Source organism: Xyrauchen texanus, chromosome 46 (genome assembly GCF_025860055.1).
Source record: "Xyrauchen texanus isolate HMW12.3.18 chromosome 46, RBS_HiC_50CHRs, whole genome shotgun sequence".
In the NCBI taxonomy this organism is placed as follows: Eukaryota; Metazoa; Chordata; class Actinopteri; order Cypriniformes; family Catostomidae; genus Xyrauchen; species Xyrauchen texanus.
Window position 1 is genome coordinate 18,673,865 of NC_068321.1, and position 26,666 is coordinate 18,700,530.

General features: G+C 38.6%; 1 protein-coding gene across 2 annotated transcripts in view; it reads left to right on the forward strand.

The window, feature by feature from the left end:
- Positions 1-26,666, forward strand: part of LOC127638378 (cytoskeleton-associated protein 5-like) — a 37,372-nt gene that overhangs the window by 5,313 nt on the left and 5,393 nt on the right. The window contains exons 4-44 of one of the 2 annotated variants that reach the window (XM_052119872.1): positions 3,062-3,268; positions 3,991-4,162; positions 4,404-4,536; positions 4,660-4,760; positions 4,860-4,973; positions 5,068-5,172; positions 5,716-5,805; positions 5,910-6,074; positions 6,184-6,312; positions 6,397-6,552; positions 7,787-7,885; positions 9,890-10,000; positions 10,095-10,187; positions 10,277-10,462; positions 10,682-10,776; positions 10,875-10,932; positions 11,186-11,311; positions 12,714-12,853; positions 13,019-13,193; positions 13,528-13,641; positions 13,815-13,943; positions 14,326-14,520; positions 14,902-15,034; positions 15,614-15,711; positions 16,603-16,728; positions 16,913-17,062; positions 17,186-17,389; positions 20,191-20,326; positions 20,467-20,660; positions 20,912-21,078; positions 21,382-21,405; positions 21,714-21,887; positions 22,372-22,492; positions 22,640-22,819; positions 23,523-23,710; positions 23,850-23,925; positions 24,227-24,415; positions 24,689-24,826; positions 25,438-25,521; positions 25,674-25,833; positions 26,088-26,230. In XM_052119872.1, coding sequence (XP_051975832.1) covers positions 3,062-3,268; positions 3,991-4,162; positions 4,404-4,536; positions 4,660-4,760; positions 4,860-4,973; positions 5,068-5,172; positions 5,716-5,805; positions 5,910-6,074; positions 6,184-6,312; positions 6,397-6,552; positions 7,787-7,885; positions 9,890-10,000; positions 10,095-10,187; positions 10,277-10,462; positions 10,682-10,776; positions 10,875-10,932; positions 11,186-11,311; positions 12,714-12,853; positions 13,019-13,193; positions 13,528-13,641; positions 13,815-13,943; positions 14,326-14,520; positions 14,902-15,034; positions 15,614-15,711; positions 16,603-16,728; positions 16,913-17,062; positions 17,186-17,389; positions 20,191-20,326; positions 20,467-20,660; positions 20,912-21,078; positions 21,382-21,405; positions 21,714-21,887; positions 22,372-22,492; positions 22,640-22,819; positions 23,523-23,710; positions 23,850-23,925; positions 24,227-24,415; positions 24,689-24,826; positions 25,438-25,521; positions 25,674-25,833; positions 26,088-26,230 — 5,578 coding nt within the window. The remainder of the gene's footprint in view (positions 1-3,061; positions 3,269-3,990; positions 4,163-4,403; positions 4,537-4,659; positions 4,761-4,859; positions 4,974-5,067; positions 5,173-5,715; positions 5,806-5,909; positions 6,075-6,183; positions 6,313-6,396; positions 6,553-7,786; positions 7,886-9,889; positions 10,001-10,094; positions 10,188-10,276; positions 10,463-10,681; positions 10,777-10,874; positions 10,933-11,185; positions 11,312-12,713; positions 12,854-13,018; positions 13,194-13,527; positions 13,642-13,814; positions 13,944-14,325; positions 14,521-14,901; positions 15,035-15,613; positions 15,712-16,602; positions 16,729-16,912; positions 17,063-17,185; positions 17,390-20,190; positions 20,327-20,466; positions 20,661-20,911; positions 21,079-21,381; positions 21,406-21,713; positions 21,888-22,371; positions 22,493-22,639; positions 22,820-23,522; positions 23,711-23,849; positions 23,926-24,226; positions 24,416-24,688; positions 24,827-25,437; positions 25,522-25,673; positions 25,834-26,087; positions 26,231-26,666) is intronic. The other variant, XM_052119874.1, reaches the window with a different exon arrangement.

Here is a 26,666-nt window from a genome sequence, read left to right on the forward strand (position 1 = left end):
AGTAAAGTAATATGGATTACTTCTATGGTGCTTTTGTCATTTTTTTTTTTTTTAAGCTTTACCAAACCTGCTCACTTTAATAAAATTGCTCTTAAATTTTCAAGGATTTTCTTAAACAATTGAGGCTTAACTGCACCTTTTGTTTTACTCTTAATCACAGAACAGCAGTTTATTATTTGTGACCCGTTTATATGGCAGAACATTTTGTTGAAGCTTTTTGTTAACTTATTTTAGGTGTACCTCAGCAATTCCCAATTAATAAAATTGAACAAGTATCTCAGTAAAAGGTCTATTTCTAGAAGTCTTTTTACATAAATTTGTGATGCTCCCTTTACTGCGGTTCATTATTGAGTGGTGTCTCTGTGATTGTCTAAATATAGCGTTATGTAATCTGGGTTGTCATTGTTAATGGTACAAATACTTTGTAGAATACTGATTGTTTTTATTTAGATTGGATAATGCAAAATGACTTGAAATGAGTTAAAAATGAGTTAGAATCTGATTTAAAATCTGAAACATGGTTGTACCACTTTGTTGTTAGGATATCATCTGCAACTGGAATCGCATGAATATTGTCATTATTGAAGTATGATTTAATTGAGACATTTTATCCAATGGTGCAAATGGTACTAAAGTCGGTGCACTAAACGGGAAGATATTTAAGAAATGTTGCATTCATGTTCTCCAACTGAGTAGGCAATTCATATAGGAAGGATTGTCTGAAATAGGAATGGGTGTAAATATAGATATTTTTGGGGAACTGGGTAGCTCAGCGAGTACCACCCCTGGAGTCGTGAGTTTGAATCCAGGGTGTGCTAAGTGACTCCAGCTTGGTCTCCTAAGCAACCAAATTGGCCCGGTTGCTAGGGAGGGTAGAGTCACATGGGCTAACCTCCTTGTGGTTCTTGCGCATGGTAAGTTGTGTGTGTGGATCGAGGAGAGTAGCGTGTGCCTTCACATGCGTAGACTCCGCAGTGTCATGCACAACGAGCCACATGATGAGATGCGCGGATTGACTGTCTCAGAAGCGGAGGCAACTGAGACTTGTACTCCGCCACCCGGATTGTGGTGAGGAACCGCGCCACCATGAGGACCTGCTAGGTGGGAATTGGGCATTCCAAATTGGGTGAAAAGGGGATTAAAAAAAAATTACGTAAAATTTAATTTGGCTTCTAACCAGATGTAGTTTTGTTGGTATTTCTCCCAAAGGCAAACTCTGCTGGGCTGGGTAATGCATCAAATACCCACAATGTCATTGCGATGATTTTTCTGAAGTTATACACGATATTGTTTAATTTTATATCACAATGATTTTAATGAGCCTTTTTATTTGGTCATTAAGTTTCATTATACAGCCCAGAAGAATCATGAAATTAATCTACTGATTTACTCAATTAATCAAAATGGAGATCTGATCATTTTGTGAATATTTAACTGCCAAAGGCTGTGATTTGAAGACAAATAAACATGGTCTGTGTGGACTTCAGAATCAACCGGCGACACGCTGATCTGTGCATCCGCCAGGCCTCGTGTTTGTAGCGCAGTTCACCTGCCTTGTGAAGTACTGCAGATTCAAGCATTTGAGCAATTCCAAACATTAGTAACTGCTATAAAGTTATTACAAATCTACAAACACAGAACAGTGAGGAGAGTTTGACAGCAGTTCATAAGATGCAAATCTTATAACTGTCAAACAAACATTGCCCTTCCCGTTTCATGAGAGCTCCTGGTGAAGGTGAAATAAACACGACTGCACTTACAGTGACAATTAGAACCCCAGTTTAGGGTGAATTTAAATGGGACAGAAATGCATAAATGTTTTATTTAAAATGAATTTTATCCTGAATATAATAATGAATCAGTGTTGTTATTATAATAAACTTCACTGGTTTCCACCGTAATAATTAGGTATGACGCAATATTCCTCTGGTTTCCAAAAAATAAGTAGTTTTTGCACACCTTGTTCATTCACAAAAAAAAAGTTTTTGTAAAAATATATGAAGGCAAATACCATTTTTATTAAACTTCCATGTATGATTGTTTGTTAAATAGAAGTATAAACATGAAAATTATTAAATATTACTCTTCCTGGTGTGGTGAAACTGTGGGGAAACATGCCTTCATCATTTTTAAATAGATTTTTATTTAATACCTTTTGAAATATTATTTCTACTTTGGCTGTTTAGATGAAATGATGGTTCCTCTGATTGAAAAAAACTAAACGCTTATGCCATTTCAGAACAAAAACATAATTATCAAGATATGTATCGAATATCGTCAATTTGCTGAAAAATATAGAGGGATAATGTCTGAAGCCATATCTCCGAGCCCTAATCGGCGGCGTGTTTTGTCACCTGACTCTCTACATCAAAAGTTTAACCCTTTACTGACAGCACAGTCTCCTTAACTGAGATCAGTCAGTTTAAATAAATTTAGTAATGTTGTATATTGTGCAGCCAAAATATAACGTCCACGCATGTGTACGCTGGGTCGCACGAGGTTAATAAAAATAAAAAAAGAAACATTTAATTTTAAGCATGCATGGCGCAGATGAGTTAATGCCATTCGAGTCCTCTATTGTTAATATGCGCTCATTTACAGACGATCTTTACAGAAATGCTGGTTTTCTTTAAAGAGACTGTACTGGTTTTTAGCACGTTTTCAACAAATTACTGTAAATACATATAAGTACAAAATAATGCATTTAAACAAGCGTCTAACAAAATGTATACAATATATCATATTTATTGATGGAATACATTAATTTGTTCATTTTTTAAAAAGCTGTGATGAATGATGAAAAACTAACAATTTAATTGGTCAAATTTATATTTTCGTTATCTACCTAGTTAGAATGTCCCCTGTGTAATAAACAGAATTAGCTGGGAGAGAATTTTTCATATGTAAGCAAAATGGACATTATAACTGATACCCATATGAATCGATATCGAATCAAATGGGAGAAATCTGTGTCAGTACCCAGCCCTAGTCTGAAACATAATTTTGTTGGCCCAGTATCTGTGGTCTCTAAATGGATTCTAATGGCAGACTTATCTTTCAGAACAACAGGCGAAGTGGTTTCTGGAGTGGTTGGGAAAGTGTTCAACCAGCCCAAAGCTCGAGCCAAGGAGCTGGGAACAGATATCTGCCTTATGTACATTGAGATCGAGAAAGCAGAGGTTGTCCAAGATGAGCTGATCAAAGGACTGGATAACAAAAACCCAAAGATTGTTGTTGCTTGCATTGAAACGCTAAGGAAAGCGCTTTGGTGAGTTGGTGATATTTGTCATGGTGATATTTGTCATGTGTTCTGTATGTTTACATCCTTGTGTTAAGGAACTGCTGTAGTGCAATTGATACTTAATGACACAACATGCTTCATGCTCTTGTTATATTGGTGTCTTTGTGAAACATGTTCTTTTTTTTAGGGATGTTAATGATTAATCAAATCGATTCATTGTCATTAATAATTTTATCGATTTAAGCATATCCATCGTCTATTATTAATTTCAGGACAAGTGTAGTCAGTAATCATGACAGCAGACATTGATAATGCATGTCATGTCTTCTCCATTTCATGGAAGAGCCGCACAGATCAGAGATGAAACGGGTTCAATGTAAACCGCATTGGAGCGTTTCTCTGTAAATGTATCATTCGTTTTCTGCACACACTGTAATAGTGTGTTCAAGTACAACATGAAGACAAACATGGTTGAGCTCCTTTCATCCCAACTTACAATTACATCAGCGATCGCCTGTAAAGCACATTCAGCTGACATCTCGCCATCACTAGAGAAGCAGTATTTTATGTATGGTTTACACCGCGTATTATTTAACTTAATTTCCATTTAAAAGAATAAATAAATACAAGGGTCCGAATTTTCACGACGATTGATTATGAAAATGTCTGAAAATTGACATCCCTTGTCTTGGTATTTTTGCTACATAGAGCACTTTGAAGCAGTTATTTTGTCTTTTTCTCATTTCCAGTGAATTTGGATCCAAGATCATAACCCTGAAACCTGTAGTGAAAGTGTTGCCAAAACTATTTGAGTCTAGAGAAAAGGCAGTTCGAGACGAGGCCAAATTACTAGCTGTGGAGATCTACAGGTGGATACGTGATGCATTGCGACCTCCCCTTCAGAACATCAACTCTGTACAGGTGAGACGCAACAGTATCCATATTAGTACTTCAGATCCGTAAAGAAACCTGAAAACACACCATTATCTCTCTAAAATGTGCTAGCATTATATTAGGTGTGTTAGGGCCCATTTTATTGAAATATTGGTAGCACCTTTGAGTTCTAGTTCTCTAGAACTAGAAAGATGCACACCACAGATGCCCAAAGATCCAATCTGAAGACTTAAGAAAATCATATAACCTTTATTAAATTTTTCATTAGTTGAAAGAGTTGGAGGAAGAATGGGTGAAACTGCCAACCTCAGCTCCTAAGCAGACAAGGTTCCTGCGTTCCCAACAGGACCTGAAGACCAAGTTCGAGCAGCAACAGGCTGCAGGAGGAGATAAGGCAGACTGTAAGAATTATATATTTTTTTCTCGTTGCATTCCTGAATATTGACTTTCTATGTATTTTTCATAGTCACAATGCAAATATACTGTAGATGGCAATACCATTTTATTTTCTTCTATCCATATAGGTGACTATGAGGAGGAGACTGAAGTTCAGGTGGATGCTTATGAGCTCTTGGAAGCTGTTGAGATACTATCAAAACTTCCTAAAGACTTCTATGAAAAAATTGTAAGTCAAAACAAAAAGTAGATCAACATTTTGAACTATATTTGAAATCGGTTTCCCCTTAATTTCCTTAATTTTTTTTTTTTCTCTCCCCCATAACAGGAAGCAAAGAAATGGCAGGAGAGGAAGGAAGCATTGGAGGCTGTAGAAGCCTTGACTAAGAATCCAAAACTAGAGAATGGAGACTATGGGGACCTGGTCCGAGCACTAAAAAAGGTAGGCCTATTATTAACAGTGGCACTCTTGAGTAATGGAATTTCCTTTGTGAAAGGGGCCATTCAAAACCTGAACGCCTCTTTTATTGTTATAGGTTATTGGTAAAGATGCCAATGTGATGCTGGTGTCCATGGCTGCCAAATGCCTAGCTGCACTGGCAGCAGGACTGAGGAAGAAGTTTGGAACATATGCAGTTCATGTAAGTGCTCTCCATGTTAGGACTTTCCCACTGTGTTATCTAACAACCTACAAGTCGATTAGTGGGTTAGACTACTAACGTTCATATTTTTAGTGGTGATTGTTTTGATGGGAGGTGCAATTCCCAATTTAATGGAGACGCAACTTCTTGGAGAGCTTTATCTTGTGCTTAACAGTCAGCACAGTAAAACCCTCATCAAGAAGTTTAATCTCCTTAATGCTTAAGGTTTAGCCATTTATGTGCTGTTGTTACAGCAAAGTCCTGCATCAACAATACATTTCAATCAATCACAGTCAGACATGAAATACTCTGCTGTGAGTAAATTTCCCATTTTTGTGAGGTGCTGTGGAGAGAAAGTCTTGCTGTTTCTGTCTGACAGCTGCTTATATAGTTGCAGTAAAGAGTTTTACTAGATGTGTACCTGCAGTATTATCTTACAGCTCTGCATTTTTTTAATGCACAGTGATGATCGCCCTGAAGCAATCCAGTTACGATAAAGCATGTCATTTTTTTGTTTTAATTTTCTTTTATGAACGTTTGAAGGTGGTGCCAACCATACTGGAGAAGTTTAAGGAGAAGAAACCTCAGGTGGTTCAGGCCTTGCAGGAGGCCATTGATGCAGTCTTCTTTACTGTGAGTTTTCAAAATACATTGAATTGTTCTCTTAATTATCTTTCAAATTAATCTGTTGGCAATTTTACTGAAATGTGGCAATGTATTATCCGATTATACCACAGACAACTTTGCAGAACATCAGTGAGGATGTTCTGGCAGTTATGGACAACAAGAACCCCTCAATCAAGCAACAGGCTTCGCTTTTCCTTGCCCGAAGTTTCCGTCACTGTACCCCGAGCACTTTGCCAAAAAGCGTTCTGAAGCCCTTCTGTGCAGCGTTCCTCAAGGTATAGGTTCCTATCCAATCAACACAGTCAAACACCAATAATTAAATTGTTTCAAAATCATCATCATCATCTTCACACTAAAGATGTTGTCCCTCCTTTTTCTGTATAGCAAGTGAATGATTCTGCTCCAGAAGTCAGAGATGCTGCTTTTGAGGCTTTGGGGACTGCCATGAAGGTGGTAGGGGAGAAAGCGGTTAACCCATTCCTGGCTGATGTTGAAAAACTCAAGTTGGATAAGGTAAAAACATGTTTTGCTCTGCATTGACAACATGGTTGTTCTTGCAACAGTACATGACTGTTCCTTTGTTTCATGAATAACTAGATAAAAGAATGTGCCGATAAAGTGGAGCTTGTTGGAGGAAAGAAAGGTGGTGGTGGAGGAGGGGAGAAGAAAGAGAAACAAGCTGCAAAAGCACCTCCACCGGTTGAAGCTTCTGCCAAACCCTCCGGCCCTCCCAAGAAAGCTCCGCCAGCAAAGGTAAACATTTGTTTCTCAGAAGGGCTATCTATCTTGCATTGCAATCCGTTTGAACAGACCTAAAACATTTACCACAAAGCAGAGTTTCCGCTAGAAAAAAGTTTTCGTTTTACGGACATTTTGATGATATGCCGGTCAAATATATCGCCTCTTAATTAGTCAAGTTGAGGAAAACTGGAGGCAGTCTATGTAACTTAAAAAATGACATAATCAGGCCGTATAGAATGCAACATATTATTATTAGCTTAACTTTCATATAGACGAAAAAAAAAACATGAACGTCCGATTGGCGTCAATCAACGGCAATTGTTTTTTACTGTGGTTTCACACACATTCACTTTTTGAAACATTGAAGCACGGATGTACCTAATACAAATAAATAAAACATCTCCAGTTAACTAGCAGATCATTCATTTAGTCCGTTATTAAATAAGAGATCTAGTGCTAAAATCTGTTGTTTTTGAAATCAAGCTGAGCTTCGTGTCCGCTGCTATCAGTTGCATGGACGACGCTGCTGCGCGAAGTTGCGCAATCTTCACTAGGACGCGCGTTTCAATCTATCGCCGTTGCGGAGACTCTCTATTAATTCGGTGAAATCACAAAATAAAATGCACACAAACGTGTCCCTGCTTGATATAGACTGTAACCATGCACTGATGAACATAGGCTATTCAGTTTTGATGATAGAGAAAAAAACTGCACGAATGCGCGGATTAGAAGCACTGATCTATCTATAATGAGATGTTCCTGATTCACCATCGTCTGGCCTCTGAAAAAGCTTTTAAAGCTAGTCTGCCTGGGCCTGGCCATATTTGAAATGTCTCACTCAATCGTTCGTTGTTTAGGTCTATATTGCAGCCGTTTTAGGCGTGCGCTTTATTTGAAATGCAGCATGCGATGTTGTTTCATAACTGTCAAACGATAGAGCCTGTTCCTTTATAACATAGCAAGAGATCGGTGTATTTTTGCTTTATACATTTTAGGCTTATTCTCAAATTCAGATTGTGTTAGGGGGACGGGATTATTAGGCCATTTTAATCGGACAATTTGACCGGAGAGATTTAATTTTGTCGGACATTTAATTTTTTTACCGGCCAATGTCCGGTAATTACCGGACAACGGAAACCCTGCCACAAAGGTCAGTTACTGTTGTCTGTTGTGCATTAAAGAGAGACCAAGTAATAGAAGTTCCACCTTGACTGATTTGTTTCATGTTTTTCATGAACTTGACCAGGCCCCTGGACCTCCCAAGAAGGGCAAGCCTGCCTCTGCTCCCAGTGGAAAGTCCAAGAAAGCTCCAGATACTAAGGAAATGGTAGAGACAGAGTTATCTGTAAGTGTACAGTTTTGCCTCTTTGTATTGGCATACCTGATATATTTGGAAATTGTCTGTTTTTATTTAGGTTTAAAAAGTATTTCACTGAGAAATTGATCATTGTTTGACTTAATCGGTTTGACCATTCCAGTTCCCTGTCCTTTTAACAGGCTGTTCACACAGAACACATCCTTGTTGCATTCTTTCCAGTATTTTTCTATGTAAACGTCAACTTTTAAGTCCTGTTATTAGGGATAAATCCATACCATTTTGAGTATGAGTACCGCTAACTACTTTTAGGTACTCGCCGAAACGGATACCCGCTTTTTTTATTTAAGAAGCATGTAATCAATACGTTTAGAAGCACACACATTCTCAATTTCTCACCCTCAAGCCATCCCAGATGTATATGACTTCCTTTCTTCAGCAGAACACATTTGAAGAAAAATATCTCTGCTCGGTAGGTCCATATAATGGATGGTAACACGATTTTTGATGCTCAAAAGCATAGACAATCAGCTTTAATGTCATCCATATGACACCAGTGGTTAAATTAATGTGTTATAATATATCTCAATGAGGCTTGTTGGTCCAGTGTCCATCTCCCTGTGCTCCTGATCAGAGTACTCTGATTTAAATAAATATAACATACAAAAACTTCTGACATCTTTGTTTAAATTTGCTTAAATTTGTTTACAGCGTTCCTCCTCATTTGTAAATGGCAAATCTCTTCTGGGTGTGTCGCGCATCTGTGACTTCTTGCGTGAATATGCCAATGCCAATAGGTCACATGTGACCTCAGCTTTCTTGTGAACATGCATGCCTGTTGCCTAATAAAGTGATTATTTATAGTTAAAAAGTACTCTAATAGTTATCTGTTTCACACCAAAAGCGATCGTATCACTTTAAGACATTCATTAAACCACTGGAGTCATATGGATAATGTTAAAGCTGATTGTCTGTGCTTTTTGAAGCATCAAAAATTCTGTTACCATCCACATCCATTATAAGGACCTAATGAGCCAAGATGTTTTTCTTCAAATGTGTTCTGCTGAAGAATGGAAGTCCGATACATCTGGGATGGTATGAGATTGAATCAATTCTAAGAATTTTCTTTTGTGGGTGAAATATCCCTTTAATTAAATGTGTAGTCTGTATATGCCTTGCGCAACAAAGTGAATTAGCATTTTTCTGCTACAAACAAGACGCGATGCCCGTGATGTTGTTTTCGGTGAATGAGCCAAGAAGATCTAAAAGCTACAATCACTTTGTGTCTTTGTCACTAATTTGTGAGCTGAATGTTTACGGAATGACATTCGTACATCAAATGGTATCAAGCATTTTTGCAAGCACAAGTACATGAGCGTGGTATCGGACCCTATTCTGAAACTAGTATTGGGACATCCCTATATGCACTTTGTCTAGATTTTTAGCTTAAGATCGTGTTGGCACTGTCAGTTGGGCTGAGAAACTTTGAGTTTTTACCTTCACTAAATTCAAAATAAATTCAAATTGATGTTGTTTCCTTATTCCACGAGATGGTGCAATGAATACATATCAGCCAAACAGCACTGTTCTATTGCAAAGAACATTCTTGGCTGTTTAAAAAAAATTAGAATTCAATTTTAATCTTAAGTGTTAAAACATACAACGCACTACAGAATGGAACAGAACATGATTATCTCGAAGCATATTTCAAAATTAAACTACTTTACACAACATGATCTTTGACCTTTTGCTGGGTTTTATAGTTTATTCAGCATCTCGTGCAGAAGCACTTTTTTTTTTAGATGGAGTATCAAGAACTTAAAAATTTTACAAACTCATCTCAACACGTGTTCAGCTGTGTCTATTGTGGTGAATCTAGCCTTTTTTAGCGCAAGAACTATATATCATACATCCTAAATTTTAATGCAGTTTTAGTGTTCAAATGTGAATTTTTACCTTCTATTTTAATTTGAAAGCTTTGGAACGTGTTTGGTGTGACTGGCTCCTAATGTTTTGTTTTTAAAATCATATCAGCTGGAAGTGTGCGAGGAGAAAGCTGCTGCTGTGCTCCCAGCCTCCTGTATGCAGCTGCTGGACAGCACCAACTGGAAGGAGAGACTCGCTAGCATGGAGGAGTTTCAGAGAGTGAGTCATAGCTTGTATCTCTTTCTTTCTTTCAGTTCTTTATAATACGATTTCAACTTGGATGATTAAGTTGAGCACAAGTTTATCTACCCAGGCTGTGGAACAGATGGACAAATCTGAAATGCCGTGCCAGTCCCTTGTCAAGATGCTGGCTAAGAAACCAGGATGGAAAGAGACCAACTTTCAGGTAGTTATCTTTAAAACATTTAACCGTTCATAATGATCAGCTTTTGCAATTCATTCAGAGACCGGTAACCGGTATCGCTCCCTTTCTAGGTCATGCAAATGAAGCTGCACATTGTGGGCCTAATCGCACAAAAAGGGTCTTTCTCAAAGACATCAGCACTGGTGGTTCTGGATGGTCTCGTTGATAAGATTGGAGATGTGAAATGTGGAAGTAATGCTAAAGAAGGTCTGACTGCGATCGGGGAGGCCTGTTCGCTACCTTGGACTGCAGAACAGGTTGGTGATTTGCAATGTTCCTTAAAGTTTCTCCAGATTGTAAGGTGCCATTTTCTTGGCAAAATCTTAATGTGACTGACATGTTCTTGGTAAGATTCAATTCAATCTCATATTCCGGTATTTACAGTGGTTCATGAAACATCAAAGAATACCATGGTACTGCTGTGGTTTATTTCTAAATAAAGCATTATAAAACATGGTAGTTCTCTTTCTTTTCAGGTAGTCTCACTGGCTTTTGCTCAGAAGAATCCTAAAAACCAAGCAGAGACTTTGAACTGGTTGGCCAATGCCATGAAGGAGTTTGGATTTGCAGGGTGTGTACTGCACACATGGACCTCCATTTTTCTTTTTCCACAAACAATTTGTCTTTATCACTTCTAACTCTGAATAATTTTCCCCATACATAATTCAGAATAAATGTGAAGGCATTCATCAACAATGTCAAAACTGCTCTGGGTGCTACAAATCCGGTAAGTAATTCTGTTAGTCATGGACATCATAACCAATCTTCCATTTTCCTTTTTGTCTGTTTATTTCCACAAAAATTATTTTATTTGAAATGCAACATCTTTAATGGTTCACTTATATACGGCACTAATTGCAGTGATTTGGTGAGCATTCTTGCCTGAAATAAAGATGTTCTGACCTTTTTATTCAAACTGTAATTCAAATCAATATGTCTGTAATTGAAATGGCATGTAATTAGCTACATGTTCATTTCAGGCTGTGAGGACATCAGCGATCGCTCTGCTGGGAGTCATGTACCTGTATATGGGAGCTCCCCTGCGCATGTTCTTTGAAGATGAAAAACCTGCCCTGCTTTTGCAAATAGATGCTGAGTTTGAAAAGGTAAACATCTCCCTTTGAATTTTAGAAATACAATAGCAGTTGCTAAAGATATCCTTTCAAATAGTTGCCTTGATCGATGTGCTCTCATTTAAACCTGTTTTGTAGGTAATTAATGATCAGCTCAACCACACCTATTTGTTCATGCATTTCTTTATTATTGTGTTGCCTGCCCCTCCTATAACTTATGTCAAGTAGTTTAAAGATCAGTGTGCATTTTGACTTTCACTGGATGTAAAAGGTACTTTTTAATCTATCAGTATATTTACCTTGATTAACCTGTTGATGCGCACCCCCTTTTTGAGCACAAACCATGAAAATGACATACCTGAACTTAAATGGTTGTATTTACTGAACCCTTTAGAGTATGGACACAGTTGTAGTATCTTTTGAAAGAAGACACTTAGACTTTATGTCCTAAGATTCAGAATGAATATATTGTTATTTTTTAAATTTAGAGAAGCTGTAGTTTATAGTAATGGAAATATTTTGTGCTGAATCAACAGTAATAAAAGTACCAAGACAACTAAATGTTCTCAAAGCCACAAGTCTAAAGAAGTTATGTTTCAAATTTGAAGATGATCTAACAAAAACTGAGGTTCCTGCCAGCTTTTTTTATCTGTAAAATTGCTGGAAGTGTACAGAGTAAAATTAAGGTTCTGTCTTTAAAGACCACACAAAATCTGACTGCACTGCTTTGCTATTATGAATAAAACTACGCTACATTTTTTAAAATAGACTTTGGAGGCAGGCTCATTTTGTTTACATGACTAATATATAAGATCATATACACTTTTACAACATGAATGCTGCTCAGATTGCATAGTTTGTTGAAGAACGATGACGAAGGGTAATTCTTTCAGGCGAGATCTCATGTAAACAATGGAAAATATATCAATATTTCTCAGACTGATCACTTCTGGACAAAAAGTGCTATTGGGTGTTTTTCAATAAACACTTGTCATGGACAATTGACCCAAGTGTGGCGAACTGGATTCATCTGGCGATCGTGTTTTCATAACAAATGTTTTGATATTGCATGTTTTCATTTGTACTCCTGGCATGAATAACTATATTGCTGTTTCTGGAGCATTGCTATTGTGAAACAGAGATCGGATATCAATGTTGAGCCCATGGACCTTTTGAAAATAAGTATAATTTGTTAACATCACATTTATAGATGCTAAATTATATATTAAATTGAAGCAGAGTGACGTTATTACCGCGTTGGTTCAAGTCGACATGAAATCGTAATTTGCAAACCATTGAATTAAAGCAAAGCTGATGCTAATTTAAAACCAAGTCAGTGGAAACCAGTCTGTTTTAGTAAATTCATATATATAAAGTATACAAGTAAAGGTTATCTTTTGATTTTTGACATTTTGCCTTTTCATCCTCTCTTTAGATGCAGGGCCAGACTCCTCCTGCATCCATCCGTGGCACCAAGAAAACTGGAGTTGTGGAAGAGAGAGAAGAGGCTGAGGAAGAGGAAGTGGATTGTGGAGCTGGAGCCATCATGGACCTGCTGCCCAGAACTGACATCAGGTCTGTTAATGTACCAGTAAAACAATGAATTCTTTTTCATTTTAAATAATGGATCCATCAGACAACTTTTGAATACCAGTGAAAATGTAGCATAATTTCCATAGTATTTTGTCTACAATAAAGGACTGACTTCTTATTTGTTACTCATTGTTTTCTCATTGACAGTGATAAAATCACATCAGACATGGTGTCAAAGATTGGAGATAAGAACTGGAAGATCAGAAAGGAAGGGCTTGATGAGGTGACAGCTGTCATTTCTGAGGCAAAATTCATCCAGGCCAACATCGGCGAGCTGCCCATGGCCCTGAAGGGACGTCTCAATGACTCCAACAAAATACTGGTAACGCAGACTCTATTTACACCATATGCAGATCTCTCCACACTATACACCCTAAATATGCTTCTCATCTGAGACATTAAAGAAATATGGTGTTCATTAAATTTAAGTTTATTTTTTATTTTACATGGCTCCTTAAAATAAAATATCTGCATTGAATTCACCACCAAAGACCTTTTTTTCTTTTACCCAGGAAAAAGCCTATGTTGTCATTTTAAATAAAATCTTTCTATTTTTGTCCACATTGTTTTTAGAAGTCCACACTGTCACCCAGATGTGTTTGTTGTAATGTCTTAAAAATGGAGTGTTGTAATCATAATATAAAATGTGTCCATAGGTTCAGCAGACACTTGGTATTCTGCAGCAGATAGCCACTGCCATTGGTCCAGCTCTCAAACAACATGTCAAGAACCTGGGATTCTCCATTATTACTGTTCTTGGAGACAGCAAGGTGAGAAATGCAGTGATGAACTTGTTTTCCATTAAATTTAGGGTCTGTTAATAGTTGTTTGTTACACTTCAAGCTTCTGCTATTTGTCTGATTTAGCACTGGCTATTCAGATAACCCCAAACTACATCAGTGAATTGTTTCTCATTTGTATAAAATTTGACTTGTGTTCTTAGTCCAATGTCCGTGCTGCTGCCATGACAACGCTGAATGCCTGGGTGGATCAGACAGGAATGAAGGAGTGGCTTGAAGGAGAGGACCTGTCAGAAGAGCTCAAGAAGGAGAACCCCTTCCTCAGACAGGAGGTACAGCAACACTGATGGGCATGCAGAGTAAATGCATTTCATTGGACAGGGTTGTTTTCACTTGCTGTTAAGATGGTAATGTTTTAAAGCGGGAACTACCACATCTGCTAATCGATGCCATAATCTCAGATTGGCCAAAAATCTGCCCAATTGATTGGCTTAGCCAATATATTGGTCTACCTCCTAATGATGTTGCATTCTTAAGTGTAACTTGAAATCATAAATTGTTCTATTTACTTAATGTTCAGCAGTGCATGTTACTTTGAAGTGAATGTTTGTCTTACTGTTTCAACAATATTTAATGACTCTCTAGCTCTAAAATGACAGTTGGTGGAGATAAGAATATTATTCAAGTCCCAGTTGGTGTCTCTGTCCCCTGAAGGTGCTTGGCTGGCTGGCTGAGAAGCTGCCCACTATGCACACAGTGCCTGCAGACCTGATGCAGTGTGTGCCTCCCCTGTATGCCTGTCTAGAGGACCGCAGTGGCGATGTGCGCAAGAAAGCTCAGGACGCCCTCCCCACCTTCATGATGCACCTGAGTTACGAGAAGATGAGCAAAGCTGCTGGCAAACTGAAGGTAAGTGGTTTGGCCTAGTGGCTAATGTCTGGGGTGGGGGGAAAAAAAACAGGCTTGCGTTGGGGGAGGATTCCAAGCAATTTCTAGAGACCAGAATATCAGACTTGGGACCATAAACAACCTACCTAGAAAAGATCCCAACACCTACAAGTCAACGTGCCAACAACCGCTCAGAACAACCTAGCTAGGTGCAGAGGCAAATCATTGTCATTATCTGCCACATAAATATATTTCAGTTTGAGGCTTCTTTCTCTTTTGATGCAGTTTCTTTTCTTTAGCTTCTTTGTTCCAAAGAACAGATAATTGGTCAGGAGTTGATCCATGTTTTCCTTTCTAGAGAAAAGTGGCCATTTAATGTCACACACTCTTGTCTTTCTACAGCCAGCCTCAAAGGACCAGGTGATTGGCATGCTGGAGAAGGCCAGGGCCTTGATGCCAGCCAAGCTTGCAGCTCCTGCCAAAGCTGCTGCTTCCAAACCCGGCTCCAGCGCCCCTGTCTCCAAACCAGCCTCAGGTTTACTCTCTTTCCTTTTAAACAAATTTAACATGATGCCACTGCTGCATGCTAGACTGGTACACAGAGATACCTTCAAGGCTGGTTCATTGAACTCAGAATCCTGTTTGTTGATCCTAAAATCAGATGTACAGGGCCTATTTTACATAATCAGAGTCTAGTTTTGTCTTATCTGAAAATGAAGGTGCTGTATGTAGAGTAAAATTGTCTTTTCTACATGACCGATATTACTGAGGTGCATGTCCTGTGAAATCACACCAGTCTCTTTAACAGCCATATGCTTTGTAAACAAAAAAATAAGCCATCTTAGCAATTTAGAAAACTAGCCTATCAGAAACTGTTTCTGCCTGTCAAACATTTTGTGCATTCTGGATTGCTTGCATTAGGTTGACTATGAATTTGGAGAAATGGCGTGTGGTTGAATTGACCAAAATGCCAGAAGTTGTCTCAACACTTAACAGCACCTTTTAAAAAAGTGATTGGTGATAAACTCTCTGATGGGAAGTGTCTGTAGACACAAATTCTTGTAAGATTACTAAATTCTTAAAGGTGATCAGCTCGAACAAATACATTTTACAGCTCGAACCAGGAACCAGACTCCCAGTGAAGATTTTGGTGAACCAGAACCCAAACCAGACACCAAGAAAACTAAACCAGCGGGGCCTGCGGCTAAAAAGGTAACACATTTCAAAGCATGTTTATGCATTTTTTTTTTTTAAGGCAACATCAGGTCTATTATACAACACAACTTGGGTTTAGACATTTTTCTGGCAAAGGTTGAGAATGAGGGGAAAAATTTTTTGTGAAATGTGTTTTTGTCTCTGAAGCACTAATATTTGCATTGACTAGAGCAGTGGTTCCTAACCCTGTTCCTGGAGGCCCCCCAACACTGCACTTTTTGTATATCTAGCTTTTCTGGCACACCTAATTCAGGTCTTGGAGTCTCCACTAACAAGCTGATGAGTTAAATCAGGTTTGATTAGGAAGATAACCAAAATGTGTATTGTTGGGGGGCCTCCAGGAACAGGGTTGGGAACCACTGGACTAGAGAGATGGCATGGAGCTCAAGGTGAAGGGAGATATAGATAATACAAGTAAACAAAACCGGCTCTTGAGAGGGATGCCCAGCAACCAGCAAGTACAATAGCACAATTTTTCACAAAGCACCAATGGAAATGGAGTGAGGTGGCACAGTTTGGTGTCAAAGCACTGCATGGGACTTAAGAAATTATTCACTTTATATATATATATATATATATATATATAATTCTTCCTTAACATTAGGTCTTGGTACCAAAACTCTGTGGCATGAAATCTATTGTAAACCCAATTTGGTACTGCTGGAATGGCATTAAACGCACTCCATTAAGTTTCCTATAATAAAATTTAAACTACATGTAGTCTGCAACCCAATTAAACTGATGTTTTTGCTAATTAATATTAATTGGATTTTGTGATTGGACACTCAGAAGTGTACAAAGAAACCTTTTATCAAATGTGATATTCATGAAACCCCTTTGACATGGCTGAAAAAAAATGTAAATGTTACTTTTTTTCTTCTTACGCAGGGTGTCGTTGGAAAGAAACTTCCAGTCAAGGCTGGTGTAAAGGATGAGGAAGACAGGTCTGGGGCCATCTTCATCCTCGTACCCAATGGCAAAGAGCAAAGGATCAAGGAAGAAAAGACATTGAAGGTGAGATGTAATGCAACTTCCAAAAGTGTTTTCTAACCTTTTAACTCTGATCCCTATTAGCGGTTACAAATGAAACTGTTACTATCTCTGTTTGGCAGTACTTTTGACCAGTTAGTTAACGTCAGTGCTTTTCAGCATCATTCAGTTTTTTTTTTTTTTTGACCAATTCTAAACTCTCCTCCAGATTCTGAAGTGGAATTTCGTGACTCCTCGTGACGAGTATGTGGAACAGCTGAAGACTCAAATGTCAACATGTCTGGCCAAGTGGCTCCAAGATGAGCTCTTCCACTTTGACTTTCAGCGGCATGTTAAAGCTATCGGAGTCATGATTGAGGTTAGAATCTCATCATACTCGTATGCCATACCGATGTTGATCAAAATATGAGTGTTTCCAAAAATGTTGATCGTGAATGTCTACAGTAAGCATTATATCAAGTCATTACTATATATTTCTCAGCGCTTGGAGGCTGAGTCTGAGGCTGTGATTGGCTCTCTGGATCTGGTGCTGAAGTGGTTCACCCTGCGGTTCTTTGACACCAACACCAGTGTGTTGATGAAAGTCCTGGAGTTCTTGAAGCTGCTCTTCACCATGCTGAGCAGGAAGAACTACCAGCTCAACGACTATGAGGCCGCCTCTTTCATCCCCTACCTGATCCTTAAGGTGTGTCTATAGTTGATCTATCCAAGTGGATGTGTTGCATCTGATTTTCCGTGAGCTGTGTGTGTGCAGAGCAGGGCGTGAACAGTGTGGTCGTGTTGGGTTTTCACATTGGCTGCATCCCTGTGTGAGAATGCTGTGGCTCTGAAGAAAATATAATTCTCAGGCTTCCTACACCAAATAATTTCTTTAAAAAAAGCCATAACTTTTTTGAGAGTGGTTAATTGATCATTATAACAAATTTGGTCTTTATGGATTCATATGAACTTTAGTACCACTTTTATATCACAATGGTAAATGATGTATTAAATGCCCATCCCACACAGTATTGAGTGCTTCAATCATCTGAATTCAGTCAGAACAGACATTTTTGCATGTCCCTGGATCAAGAGTTTGTATCAAGCCAGACAGCCCATAAATTATGAAATAAGAAATCTGTTAGGTAGACTATAGGGATGTAAACAGTTAACCGATTGAACAGTATTAACAATAAGTTTGACTAATACCAACAGTTAAAAATGAAAGAAACTGAGTTAATTTGATGATAATCACGTTGGGCATGTTATGCGTGCGCGCACACACGCGAGTCAGTGAGCTGAGCGATAAAACGATATCTATCTATCTATCTATCATATATATATATATATATATATATATATATAAGGAATGTCAACATGTCTGGCCAAGTGGCTCCAAGATGAGCTCTTCCACTTTGACTTTCAGCGGCATGTTAAAGCTATCGGAGTCATGATTGAGGTTAGAATCTCATCATATTCGTATGCCATACCAAAGCCAAACTGCTTGTGTTTTAGCGACACGCAGTAAATATAAAAAATTCCTCAAAAGATTTTCTTTATCGTGATATATAGATATGGATATATATATCACGATAAAGAAAATCCACAATAAGCTTTTGAGGAATTTTCTATATTTACTGCGTGTCGCTAAAACACAAGCAGTTTGGCTTTCTCAGGCTGCGTTTCCACTCACAGCACTAGGAGAGAGACCTTGCTCCACACCGCTGCCATTCCTATGATCCACCTTGCGAGCATGATGCTCAGCTTTCATAGGAATTAATTGAAAACGCTCTCTGCTTTGCTCACAATGCACCAGTGGTAACGTAGGGTCAGACTGGATGAACTTGCTAATGCTAGTTGCCTAGCTAACAATTAGTTTATGTCGGACACCGGATTGATTCCATCTGCACCACATGACTTCGTTACAACGGTTGCACCCTCTCATCTTCTCTAGTGAAGAGCGCGACAGCAGCTCTGATCTTACTGCGCTCTAATCTTGAATATTGCTCCCTAGCACCAAACATGCATTTCTGCCCTGTTCCGCTCTGCAGGCGTTGCCTCTTTTCCCTGCATGTGTGTAGATATGAAGCGCCGCATGAGTTAACGTGGTTTCAAAGCACCGTTTAGACCATAACGTTTTTCCCTTCTAAACGTATCTTTATTATTAAAGGCTTGTAACATGCTGATTAATAAACAAATCGAATAAATCGATTTCTGTTCTGATAAACGGTAAAATTGGTAAAAGATCTCGCAGACCCCACTGCTTTGGCTGTCTCTGGAGCCTCTGTGCAGTTTTGTAGACACTATTTTGACTGTTTAGAGTTAATTTTTTCTTCCGTCAACTTGGAAATAAAAAAAGTGCAATGTGTAAATGTATATCGTGATAAATATCGATATCGAACAATATGAAAAAGATTATCGTGATAACAATTTTGGCCATATCGCCCAGCCCTATTCATGGCTTAACGGTTAACCAGTTAAAACTTTCGGTTAGTCGGTTAAAATAATTTGCCAAAATGTGTATCCCTAGTAGACAATTATTACAACATGACACACAACAGTAAATTGAAACATTAACTTGCTGCACAAAACTGCTGAATCTACTGCACCCCAAACTTTTCCTTTGCTAATAAATCCTTGTTCATCCCTCAGCATTTAATATTCAACCTCCACAATCAGTTGGGAATTGTCCATTATTTTGGCCTTGCAAATCCAAATTAGATAAATTGTTGCTTCAATGACAATGGCTATGACGGGCAGTCACTTACAGTTGTTTGTTTATCAGTGTATTTGATTGTGATTGGTTAATGTTGTAAAGACTACTATATCCGTACATAAACGGGCAAAAGTTCAGCAGTTTATATATTCTTTCCTTCATTTGTTTATTTTGTCTTTGTGTGCAGACCTATTATACATTGTAGTGGTTTGTAGGTTTAAAATATTGGTTTAAATATTTTTCATGTACATTGGTGTCTTTTTTTTTTTTTTTTGTATAATGTCTTGATTATTGTACACCCAATCCTGCTGAATTCAGCGTGAGCCTTGTGGCAAAAACTGTGAAAGCTGTTATCTGTTAATATGTGTGCCGAAACAAAAACGCTCTGCTCGCGGGATGTGTGAATATGTCCCAATTAATGAAACCATTTAAAGGGGACATTTAAGATTTTCTTTCTTTTGACGTGCAGTATAACATTTTATTATATTAAAAAAAATTCAGAAATCAGACTTTCTCCCTAGTCGAAAATGGGCATTTATTGACACACTGTACTTTGGGGCCATCACCTCTTTGGTCTGGTGCGCAGTCAGAGCAAATGATGAGAGCTGCAAAAACCTTTTAACATTTATAAGTGACAAAGGAAAATTAAGTAAAAGTGAATAAACGTGACATGACCCTTTTGAAGAGTTTGTGAGACAAAAGTCGTCCTTTTAAATAGTGGCTATTTAATTTGTATAAACATTTGAAGTACAGCCTAACATGGTCCTTTTCTGTTTGCTCTGCCTGGGCAGGTTGGAGAGTCAAAAGATGTGGTGCGCAAGGATGTTCGTGCTATTCTGACGATGCTATGTAAAGTTTATGCTGCCAGTAAAGTCTTTCCTTTGCTTATGGATGGGACTAAATCGAAGAACTCCAAGCAGAGATCTGGTAAATTAAAATTAAATTTGCTATATTTTGCAATAATCACTTGAAATATGAAAATTTCATTTTATTACAACAACCTACTAACAGGGTTGAGGCATTTTGTAAAGTTGAATTGCCTTATCCGTTGCTTATTCATTCTTCAGAATGTCTTGAGGAGCTTGGGTGCCTGATCGAGAACTTTGGTATGAATGTGTGTCAGCCGACTCCAGCCAAGGCTCTTAAAGAAATCGCTGTTCACATTGGAGACCGTGACACTACTGTCCGCAACGCTGCACTCAATACTGTTGTGGCTGCCTACAACACTTGTGGAGAACAAGTCTTCAAACTGATCGGCAATGTAAGACATTAAGATGCCCTCAAACACTGGAGCCTTTCACTTTTTATATTACCGTGAACATTAATCTTGCTTGTGTAAATGTGGAATGCATAAATATAACATTTATTTTAGACATTAATTTATTTTTGTAATTTCTGCTTTTTGAGTTATTCTTGTCTTTTGATGGGCTAATAGTTTTAAAGCATTTTACTGCGCTAAATATTTAAAAATGAGTTTAAACTTTTAATAATGACTGCTTTGTTTTTGCAAAGCTATCAGAGAAGGAGATGAGCATGCTTGAGGAGAGAATCAAACGCTCCGCTAAGAAGACACCTGCGCCCGCAGCCAAACCGGAGCGAACCCAGAGGGAACAGCCCACCAATCCCAACGCTACCTTCCTCCGCAAGGCTCCTCAGGAGGAGGTGCCCAATAAACTCAAGTATGTACCACTAAAATGTCCGTCTTTGATTTAATGTCACACACCATCTACTTAATACACACTTAATGTTCATTTGAAATCCAAGGGTAAATTGTAAAGTTGATAGGTGTTGCATGCACTGAATGTCTGGCCCATGTCTTACTAGAAGTCTTTCTAGAATCGCGGTTAAGGCTCATGATCTCATTCTCTCTCATTCTTTCCTCTTGTGTCATTGCATTCTCTTGTGTCATTGCATGTTGTTTCTTAATCCTGAGCATTTCTCTTTACGATTCCTTTCTTTTCTTCACTGCCCTCCATGGACAGAATAATGTATCGCACTTACAGGATGTAAGTACTGCTGTAGGCACTGCTCACATGGCACCTGACATCCTGGAGATCTAGAGGCCATTGTCAAAAAAAGACTTTGGAATTAAATATTAGGGAGATGATGGGCTTAATATTAAGGAACATTTAATTTTTTGTCTCTTATTGTGTTGACACGGAGTCAGAAAAAAAAAAAACTGTCACAAAATGTGAAATTAAATTGGAAAAACACAATTCATGTGTAAGGATCTGCAATTGTGAGATTTTAGTTTTTTTTTTTTTTTTTTTTTCTCATAAAAGCAGCTGGTGACATTTATCTCCATTTTTAACAGTCAAGCTCGGGCACAGAATGCCCAATTTGAGCAGTCTGCTCCATCCATCCCAAAAGAGTTTCAGCTGGATCTTGATGTGTTTGAGAACAACCACACCTGTGCCAGCGACATACCCGACTTGGTGCAGCACAAACTGGATGAAGTTCTGGAGCCAGTCATGATACCTGAGCGCAAGTAAGAACTTATCACTTATGCAAGTGTATCCATTTATTTGTTTATTTAGTTTAACTGTCCTTTTTATTTCTTATTCAAATCAGCATACATTTGTAATATAGGCACATTTCTGGTTCATGTTACATCTGCCAAACCTTAAATGGCAGCAGTTAAGAATTTGTCAGATTGTCAAGTCCAGTTTCCAAGCTTTCAAATGACACCTATTTTCCAAACGAGTAGCTTTTAATTTGCTTGCAGATCCAGGGTAAAAATTATAAATGAAAACTTGAGAAAAATGTAAATTATCTGTATAGGCCATAATGAGCTGTGAATTATCTGTATTGGCCCAGAATTTCTGTATCGGGCCATCTCTAGTACACTCTTGCAATCCAGAAGTCTAGGATGAATACAATTTTATTAGATGCTTGCATATTTTGACAGGCTAAACGGCATCAATGTTGTGAGATGAATACATTTAAATGTTGCATTTGGGTGTGTTTTTCAGGATGCGTGCGGTTTCCCCTCATTTTGATGACATGCACAATAGCACTGCCTCTACCATCAACTTCGTCATCTCGCAGGTGGCCAGTGGAGACATGAACACCAGTATCCAGGCCTTAGCACAGGTGGGTGCCTTGGCACAAAGAGTTTTTGTTACATAACATAACCAGACTTGATTATGTTCACTATGGGTGGCCGGGCTTTCCATTCCAAACCTTTACATCATTTTGCACATGCCAAAAGACTGAATTTCCCATGATGTCCTCCTTTAGATCGATGAGGTTTTGAGGCAGGCCGACAAGGCAGAAGCAATGTCTGGACACATCGACCAGTTCCTCATTGCCACTTTCATGCAGCTGCGGCTCATTTACAACACGCACATGGCTGATGAGCGCCTGGACAAGAAGGACATCTTCAAACTCTACAGCTGCATCATAGGAAACATGCTCTCTGTGAGTGCTGCTCTGAGGCTACATCCACATTTAATTTTGGATAAATTAGAAAATGTTTTTTTCGAAATATGCTGTCCGTTCACTGTTGATTTCAAACATTTGAAAGGATTTATGGAAATCCCCTTAAAGTGCATGCAAAAACTCGTCGTTCCATATACAGTCTGAAACGCAACTGTCCTCGTGTTCTGTCGCTGGACAGCAATTCCGAGTAAATTTCTTGTTGCCTTTTAAGGAATGCAATGTGAAAGTTGTAGAAAGTAACATTTTACATTTTAACAATGCTATTTATATTTTTTTGGAGCGTTTACACATTTAAGAATAATGGAATAATAATTTGCCTTTATTGTGCCAAGGATTGGTCTTACAAATGGAAATTTGCCCCAATTTTTTTAAATCCTTTTCCAGTAATCATGAATGGCTGGAGTCAAAAAGTGTGGAAACCCTGAAGTTTCTTCCTATTAACAGTTTTAGAAGTTCTAGGAGTTTGGGAAGGTAACTTTTTATTACTACATAGACAATTGCTGGATGTTTTGGCCCAATCAGTTTCTGAATCAAACACATCTGGTTGTAGCTCTGGGGGGGGGGGGGGCTTTTGTAATGCTCTGACAGAAAATAGTTTACAAATTAAAATGCGTTGTGTCTGCAGTTAAAACAAAGGTCATCAGTGTTCAGTATACGCTGAGTCATTGTCATCCCTTTCCAGCTGTTCTCAATGGAGAATCTGGCACGGGAGGCTTCCATGGGCGTCCTGAAAGACCTGATGCATGGTCTGATCACGCTAATGTTGGACTCCAGAGTGGAGGATATTGAGGATGGACAGCAGCTCATTCGTTCCGTCAATCTGCTTGTGGTTCGAGTGCTGGAGAAGTCTGACCAGACAAACATCCTGAGGTTAGTAAGGCATCTGATGGGATAAATCTCTCCAGATACCTTCAAGGGTACCATAATCTATACATTTGGCCCACTATGGTTCTGTAGTCTTGTGTAATTGATGCCCACAGCTAAAAGTTAATTCTGGTTTCTTTTCAAGTGCTTTGCTGGTGCTGCTGCAGGACAGTCTTACCAGCACTGCTGGCTCCCCCATGTTCTCTGAACTTGTCATGAAGGTACAGTTTGCTCACTTTGTTTGAACGTCAATGTACTGTATGTGTGCGTGCTAATATCTGTAGCTAAGAGTTGCATATTTTAGCAGACCTTGAGGGTTATGAGCTCAAGTTTCATTAAATTAAAAAAAAGACAATTGAAATGCCATTCACAATGGAATAAGTCATTTCAGGCATGGATACATTTGAATGAGTATGAAAAACACCGAAGACTAAAGGGCACTGAATTTTGCCATTTATTAAAGTAAGGACTGCTTTGATTTAATGTTATTTTTAAATGATACTAAATCTCTGTCCCGTACAGTGTCTGTGGAGAATGATCCGTTTCCTGCCTCAGACCATCAACAGCATTAATTTGGACCGCATCCTGCTGGACGTGCACAACTTCATGAAGGTTTTTCCTAAAGATAAGCTCAAACAGCTCAAGAGTGATGTTCCCCACCGGACTCTGAAGACACTGCTACATACGCTTTGTAGGCTCACTGGTGCCAAGGTACACTTGAGACCTTATAGGGACTGATTACCTAAAAGTGAAAATTGTCATTTACTCCCTTTGTAAACAAGTATTACTTTCTTTTGTGGAACACAAAAGGAGATATTAGGCAGTATGTTGGTCTCAATAACCACTTATATCTTCCATATGTTGAAAGTGAAGGGTGACTGAGGCTGTCATTCTGCCTAACACCTTTTGTTTTCCATGGAAGTTAGTTACGTACAGTTCTTAATGGGAATGTCTTTTTGAAAGTGATTTTTGTCTGTCACACAGATATTGGAACACATGTCCATGATTGAGAACCGTAACGAGTCCGAACTGGAGGCCCACCTCAGGCGGGTGGTTAAACATTCAGTAAACCTCTCTGGACTAAAGTCTGACAAGAGCACAGAGAAGGGTGCCCTCCGATCGGTACGTACGAATAACTACTTGAAGTTGGACTTTGAACTTTGATTTCACCAAGATGTGGGTGTATGATGTCAAGCAAACATGCAAATAACTGTGCCCACTTTCAATTTTAAAGCAAATAATACACAAGTCAATGATCCTACATTACACGACAACCCGTTTAGCAAAGTTACGTTTGTAAAGGCAGCTGTAAAGCAGTTAATCCTTTTCATGATGGCACACTTGTAGAACAGATGCTAGCATTGCAGATCATTGTTTGTCCTTTGCAATTTGCAAAGGTAGCATTGCCTTTTTTTTTTTTTTTTCGGTCAACATCTAAGCCAGTGGTTCCCAACCCTGTTCCTGGAGGCCATCAAACGCACATGATTCAACTCCATCTCATTAGTGGAGACTCCCAATACCTGAACTGGGTGTGTTATAAAAGGGAGATTTGCACTGCGAGGGCCTCAAGGAAAAGGGTTGGGAACCACTGTTCTAAGCTCTAAGCGTTGGAATGCCTTTATGGTTGGAGATGATATCAAGTGCTAACATTATGGTTATTTTTTGCCTGTGCAACTGTTTTCATTTTATAGCACTGTTATATGGCACTTCAATATGCATTTCAATTTTGATAGGATGACAAAGTGATCAAGGCCAAAGTGAGCGACATCCTGTCTGAGATCTTTAAGAAGATCGGCTCCAAGGAGAACACTAAAGAGGTAACATTACAGCACAGAAGACAGAATTTGTGAAATTTACACAGTCTATATTTTTGTCATTTGGTTTAATATTTTGTCCTTGTACACCTGTAGTTGGGTTTTATTTGCCAACACATTTTGAATTAGTCACCTGAAATACATTCTTTCTCTAGGGTTTGACAGAGCTGTACGAGTACAAGCAGAAGTATTCTGATGCAGATCTTGAGCCCTTCTTGAGGAACACCTCCCAATTCTTCCAGAGTTATGTGGAGCGAGGACTTCGCATGATCGAGTCTGAGCGTGAAGGAAAAGGCAGAATCCAGACCTCCACAGGTGAATCACCTAACTCTTTGTGATTGACCACAAATCATACCTTGCCCTGCAAGAATCCGTATGATTGAGTGTGAATACATTTATTTTAAACCTTGGTTCTTTTATGGTCCCAAACTTTTAGGAATGTTTTACAGCCTGACCAAATTTGAAAATAATTTTATACAGCCTTAAGGCTTGTTTTAAAGTGGAGTCTTGTAAATCTCTGCATTTGTTTTATGCTTGGGCACTGAAGTATATTGATTTTTATCTTTCAGTAATCCCTCAGCACAGCACAGATTCCTATTTGCCAAGCTCCAGCTCTGTGTCCATCAGTAGTAATGGAGAAGATCTAAATGCTGCAGCCTACTACGAGAGACTCAAGATCTTGCGGCAACGGCGTGGCCTTGAGAACTCTGCGGTTAGTTTTACTAAAACATCTATCAAGTTTTCTCAAGTCAGCTCCCAACTATTTACTACAGACATTGATTTATCTTGCATCCTGTTCATCTTGCTACATGTTTGGTTTCTATGCTATTCCTGACGTGGTATTAAAGTGTTCTGTGTTTAGCTGTGGCACCCAGAGACACTTTAATTTCTATTTCGTATATTTAAAAAATGTAAATGTTCGTAAGTCACAACACCATGTGAGGTTCGGACGCGTGAATGGTGAGCTCTGCGCACTTTGCTAGTTTGAATACTTTTCATGTCATAAATCGGTGAGATTTGATACACCCTGATCCATAACTGTTTTAGGAAGACAAAATGTCAAAGTTCTCAGGCTCTGAAAACATTTAAAAGACACTTACGAGCTCAAGCTGCCTTTTTTATTTATTAAAATTTTTTTTGCTGGTTCT